The 6452-nt window shown below is 39.1% G+C and overlaps 1 protein-coding gene across 1 annotated transcript; it reads left to right on the forward strand.

The window, feature by feature from the left end:
* The first annotated feature begins 4022 nt into the window (after nucleotides 1–4022).
* LOC121973246 (copper transport protein ATX1-like) lies at nucleotides 4023–4768 on the forward strand. The gene is made up of 3 exons (XM_042524791.1): nucleotides 4023–4151; nucleotides 4238–4313; nucleotides 4440–4768. The coding sequence occupies exons 1-3, from the start codon at nucleotides 4143–4145 to the stop codon at nucleotides 4613–4615; spliced, it is 261 nt and encodes an 86-aa protein (XP_042380725.1). The 5' UTR covers nucleotides 4023–4142; the 3' UTR covers nucleotides 4616–4768.
* Nucleotides 4769–6452: the final 1684 nt, after the last annotated feature.

Genomic DNA, 6452 nt, shown 5'->3' on the forward strand with positions numbered 1-6452 from the left:
AAGAGTTGTTGATATGTGTCAAAGGGGGAGAATATAGGGTTTAAATTAGAAAACTCTCGTTTGGCATGAGATGAAGATGAAAGTTTGGGCTAATGGGTTAGCCTAACTTAAACATATTATCAAACATAAAAAATAAGGAGATTGTTGATGCAATCATCCTCAGGCCAAGGTTGACCAGTTTGACTGAGCTCGAGTTGGCTTGAGTTTAAGTTTTGATGTTTAATAATATGTGTGAGAGAAGTTAAGTAGGTCAAGGGATGGCCGGATACTTATATGGGAAAATCTTAACTAGAGATTAGGCAATGGGAAGTACTAATAAGAGGTTTGATAATGGAAAGTCCTAATGGGAGGTTAAGTAACGAGAAGTCTTAACTGAGGTTAGGAAAAGGAAAGTTAAAGTGGGTCAAAAAGGATCGCACATTAACAAGGGAAAATCCTATACAACTGAGATTAGGTAGCGTGGAAAATCTACTGAGTGACTAGTCCTAATTAGAGGTTAGATAAGAGGAAAAACCACCATGGGTTGGCCCATCCGACACAGGCTGACCCACCCCACCATTAGTTGATCCGTCTGACAGCTCTAGTGAGTAATGGATCTTTGGATTGGTTAGTACAAGGAAATAGATACCAAGTAAAATCAAAGATGTTAATATTATAAAGATTTTTACTTCGAGTATCTATTATAAATTATCATCGAAGAAGTGAATAGAGTTATATGTCTTAACAAGATGGGAATATACAAATGACCTAGAGATTGGGTTTTGGGTGGACTTGATTTAGGTGAGAACTCAGTCTTAAAGTTGGTTGGAGTCAAAGTTTCAATTGATTGATGTATGTTTCTAGTCAACTGATGGTTGAGTTAACGAAGCAGCTGATGCAATGATAGGAATCCAAGAAGCGATCAGCATTGATCTAATAGAGTTAGCTACAACTGTTAGTTGACTTAGATGCCATTGTAGATTAATCGATAGGATCGAGGATCAGTTGACTTAAATAGTTGATGGAATTTTATTCCACTTTGCTGATACAATGAGGTAAGTTAATAGCGGACTGATTGGGTGGATTAGGGTTGGTTACTTTTGCTAGTAAGAGCTCTATATGAAGGGTTTTAATTGGAGAATACGGTTGGGTTCTTGATCATTTAAAATAAATAAAAAGCAAGTAACAATAAGTTAAATTTAGCCAAAGTGAAGCTCCAATCTTGCACTATAAAAATTGGAGAACTGATGTTTTGTCCTTATGTTCTCTAATTTTATAGTAGTTGATAGTTGAAAATGATCAAAAGGAATATCTTCCTACAATTCTCTCTCACTAGTCTTCAACATGTCATACATTTTCTGAACTTTAAGTACATGTGTCTTTTCTATATTTGATTGATCATATGCATTCATTGTATTATAAACTATTGATTACATTGCATTCACATGTCTTGATGATTCCTTTGAAGCAATCGGGCAAAATGATGAAGCAAAGAAAAGTCCAATTTATTTAAATACATAGAGCTCTCCATGACAATGCAGTTGTAATAATTTGGAACAAACCTATACCTACATATATGAGCTTTTACTATATCCTCATCACGGAAAACTGTATTTCTACATCTGCGCTGATTACATGGACACTTTAACTGGTAATTGGGCACCATTCAAACATTTTAGATGAGACTTAGCGAAGTTCACAAAATTTTCAACTTTAGCAAAAAATTTTTGACTGATAAATTCATTGTCTAACCTATTGTATATCCAAGCCTTGTTCATATACATTGTATCCTAATAGAAATAAAATTTTCAACATGGTTAATCATGTCAAACTAAGCGTAATTATATTATCGAACTATGCAAGTAATTTCAATATGGACAAATATTATTAATAGTCTAAATCTAATAAATCAACATAGTTAATCATGTGTCGGGCACGCTCGATTAGTGTCCTCGCGACTGAGAAGTGTCGATGGCGGTCGATCAGTGCTGCCCCATTCGATCAGTGTCGCCCACGGTTGATCAGTGCAGGACCACGCCCAAGTAATGACGCACTAGGTCGTGCAATGCAAAGCTAGGCCGAGCAATGATGGTGGTGCTATGGTGGTCGCAGCCGAGCAATGGTGGTCGTAGCCATGTTCCAGAGGCTATGGCCCTGATCCGACAGCCACGACCCTGCTCCGGCGGTTGCGGCCCTACTCAGGCGACCACGACCGAGTAGTGGCGGTCATGACCTTGCTCTAGTGGTCGCGGGTGAGCTGTGGTGGGCACGACCCTGCTCTAGTGGTCGTGACCCTGCTCTACCGGCCACGACTGAGCAATGGCGGCCGCGGGCGAGCAGTGGCGACCATGACCAGCAAGGAAGCAATTGGAAAGGAAAAAAAAAATGAAGAGAAGAGGATTACCATTCTCGCCGAAGTAGGAGAAGTCGGAGGAGGAAAAGTCGGAGGAGACGAAGCCGAATGCCGAAGCAGGAGAAGCTGAAGGAGCCGATTGCCGAGCAGTAAAAGCTAGAGGAGGAAAAAAAGTCGCATGGGGAAGAAAGACTTAGGTGCATGAGCCCTAATATCCCAAAAATAGCGACTGATTGTATTGCATCGCCAATTCTGACACAAGTCCTTGGGGTTTTGAGTCGGTATCATGTAAGAAATAGCGATTGGCTATTAAATTATCCGTCGCTATTAGCGACGGATAATTTAATAATCCGTCGTTATTAGCAATGAATAATTTAATAATCCATCTCTAATAACGATGGATAATTTAATTAATCATCGCCTTTAGCGACAGATTATAATAATCTGTTGCTAATGGTGACAGTTAATTAAATTATCCTTTTTATAATCCGTTGCTAATGATAATGGTTAATTAAATTACCCGTCTCTATTAGCGACATTGGCTATCTATCACTAAAACCGACTGCAAAAATTAGGATTTAGCACCCCGTCCACTAAATTTATGTGGAGTATGTAGCGACGGATAATTTAATGTCATCGCTAATTGTGACATTCATTAACATTTCTGTCGCTAATTGGCGACAGAAATTTAATGGTCACCTCCAATTTCGTCGCTATTTGCTACTTTTTTTTTCCGTAATGACCATCAAGAAATAGGTGCAATTGGCAATAGGCCGACCTACAAAACCATCAATGATGTGTGTCGCATTGTGTTTCATGGTCTCAAAGTCCACCACAAGGATGCATCTTTTCTGATTTTGGCCTCAGATAAAAATTATTTGAAAGAATGTAAGGGTTTCCTTGATTCATCGACAATAGTTTGACCTTATAAACTTCATTTGTCATTTCAAATATGTTGCGTATTATTTAAACCTGTTAGGTACTTCACATATAATTGCAAAACGCAAGATGATCTAAATTTATTTATTTTTTTAATATGCATGGAATTAAATATTTTCATGAAATTTTTTTAAGAGCTCTCTTTTTTTCTCCATGTTTAAAAACTTTCATAAAAAATAACGTTCTTTTCTATCATCCAATCCACAAAGTTAGAACTCTTGATCAAAATCTTCGTACAATGAGGCCACCACTATATATGTGAATATATGGTTCCATATATCCAAGAAGGCATCTATTGTTTGTGGGAGTCCAATCAAACATCACTACTTGTTTCATTTTGATTAGTCTAATATGAAAATCATAACTATATCATCATCATCATATCATCATCACCATCATCATATCATCATCTCTTATAAACACTTAATTGTACAGTATAATAAGGGTTGAATTTCTCAGGATATATCATATACTTATAGTATTCGATCAGCCGATGAAAAATATTTATGAGAACAGATTAGTCATCTTCAGGATTAATGATTAATTGATGGGAAGGAAGAGTTTAATATCTCGATTAAAAAAAATAAAAATAAATAAATAATAAACATGCTGAGCCATCAACTTTGTTGTCTTCCTCGACAGCTAGCTGGCTAATTAACTAATGCTGGTAGTTACGTTGCACACCCTCCAACTTCAACTGCTGCGAGGTCTTTTGTACTTGCCAGTACCGGTCCTAACTAACATAGTCGCTCAACCATAATTAATTTCTCATCCCCACCGTCCACTGGCACTCCTCCGTCTGTCTCTTTTTCCATAAATATATACCTCGAGCTAGCCACGCCGTCGTCGTCGATCTTATTCTCAGCTCACCATGGCCGCGGTACGAGTTGTTTGAGGATTAATTTTTGATCTGCACTCCATTTTTGCTGTGATATAGTATAGTATTAATGGAAATTTGTCCCACAGACCGTCGTCCTCAGAGTTGCTATGTCATGCCAAGGATGCGCTGGGGCTGTTAGGAGACTTCTTACCAGTATGGAAGGTATTCAATTCTTCGCCAAATTAATTATAACATGCATCTTTGTCTTTTTAATTTCTGTCGGCAAGTTTTTCTCTGTATATATTAAGTCTAGAAACTTTTTTTTTTCTTTTTATGTTTTGTTTTCAGGAGTCGAGTCTTTCGACGTGGATCTGCAAGAACAGAAAGTGACGGTTAAAGGCAATGTGACCCCTGAAGCCGTCTTCCAAACTGTCTCAAGATCAGGCAAGAAGACTTCGTTTTGGGAGGCAAGTGAAGCCGACCCTGTTCCTGAGGCTGCACCTGACGTTGCTCCTGGAGCTTGATTGCTATGTTCACCTTCTTATTTGTGTTGCTCAATCATATCTCAGTCTGCTATTAATAATGAATGAGGTTCAGACATATATATATACCTCAATCTGATCTGTAATGTGTGTTTGTGTCTCATTTTATCACAGTTTGTTCGTTCGATCGATGTATCTGTTACGAGATCTTGTGCTTTTTCAGTTTCTGACAAAGTCAAGCTGTCCCGGCTTGCATGAATAGTTAGAATTAACATAACGAGGAAGAGGGGAAAAGTGATATTGGTGGAGAAATTTGATCGCACCTTTCTATCTTGTGAGTTTCAGTAAAGGTTAATTAGTTCTTGAGAAGGCATAAAAGCTCCAAGACAGTACTGTCCATCCAAGCCTGCACACTTGAGGAGGACCTATGAGAATTCCTCAATTGTTTTATTTGTATGTAGGCAATGTCGAAAGGAGAGTAGTAAAGAAATGTTCGATGTTTCAAGTGGAGTAAGATTTCCTTCACTATGGACGGTCACCGAGATCGCTTCTACCTTTCTGCAAACCATGCAAATAGCAAGGTGTTCCGACCAAATATCATGGATGATCAAGCCATCCGTCAACAACAGAATTGACGTACGCTATCTCTGGAGATCGTCAATGAAGAGGATGAGGAGGACCTAAAATAAATTTCAACAGAGCGTTAGAATGACACCGAGAGGGATCCTAACTAGCAGGCCACTATACTCAAGTTAGAGTTTGCTTGAGCTATAAAACTAACAAAGGAAGAAGAAGAAGAAGAAGAAGAGAGTGCAAGAGTTTGATGTAGCCAAAGAGAGTTCCCTTGCACTTATCTTCTCTAGAATTTATATAGAATTGTTAGAAAAGTATCTACATGTTAGATGTTGCATTCTTCTTTATCATCCTTGTATAAGCGAGGGGACTGATAACCAGTATTTAGATATTTTATTTTATTGTTTCAACTTTATATTTATATGTTTTTATGTGTCCAATTATATATTTTTAGCATGTTTCATGAGAATGGATATGTGTTAGTCTATATTTTAATTCTGATATATTTTATGAATATTTTGGATATTATTTGATTATATTATAATTTATAGGAATTAAAGGAGATAATAATTAAGAGAAGGACTACCGAGTTGATCTAAACGTAATTTTGTTCAATCTAATTTGATTCAATTGCACATGTTTAGAGAAGAGTAAAGGACGGAGAAGTAATTTGTAGAAGTCTCATTCTAAAGCACAAGAATTGCAAAATCTTGTTCAAATTGGGTTTAGACCGGTTCAATTGAACTTTCCGGTTCAGTAGCCTAAAAGGGGGATTTCGGCTCAAGCAACAAACGGCTCGGGTTTTCTTTTCTCCTTCACTGTTCGCATTTTCTCCTCCTCCTGCACGCCCGACGCCCCCTCTCCCGATTTCTCGATCTTCTCCTAGAGGCGATGGACGGCAGCTATCCGGCTACTGCGAGCGACGACGACGACATCCTCCGATCGTGCTCAATTCACTGGAGGGGTTCTCCGGTGAGTCCCCTTCTTCCCTCGATCCCTAGAGCCCCAGCTAGAGTGATTGCAAAAGTTAGGGCTTCAAGGAATGGCGGAAGCAGAGAGCTCCAGTCGTCTTAGCCCATCCGGAGGGGTTCTCCGGTGTATCTCTCCACCTTCTGGCATTCTTCAGACACTCTAGCTCCCGTGGTTCGGACGGGCAGAGGAAGAGGAGTGGCGACAGTCCATTCTCTTCTCCGGCAGAAATCCTTTCGAATTCCATCACCGAGCGTGGTTGAGAACTCCTTGCGGACGTGGTTTGCGAAGGCAGGAGTGTGTCGAGCAAGCTCCGGTGGCTACCCTTCTTCTCCGA

This window comes from Zingiber officinale, chromosome 4A (assembly GCF_018446385.1).
Source record: "Zingiber officinale cultivar Zhangliang chromosome 4A, Zo_v1.1, whole genome shotgun sequence".
NCBI classification, from domain to species: domain Eukaryota; kingdom Viridiplantae; phylum Streptophyta; class Magnoliopsida; order Zingiberales; family Zingiberaceae; genus Zingiber; species Zingiber officinale.

What these genes read in the sequence shown, in the direction of transcription:
- LOC121973246 (XM_042524791.1), top strand. An exon ending in ACTTCTTACCAGTATGGAAG is followed by an intron (nt 4,314 to 4,439) that starts GTATTCAATTCT and finishes TTTTGTTTTCAG; the next exon opens with GAGTCGAGTCTTTCGACGTG.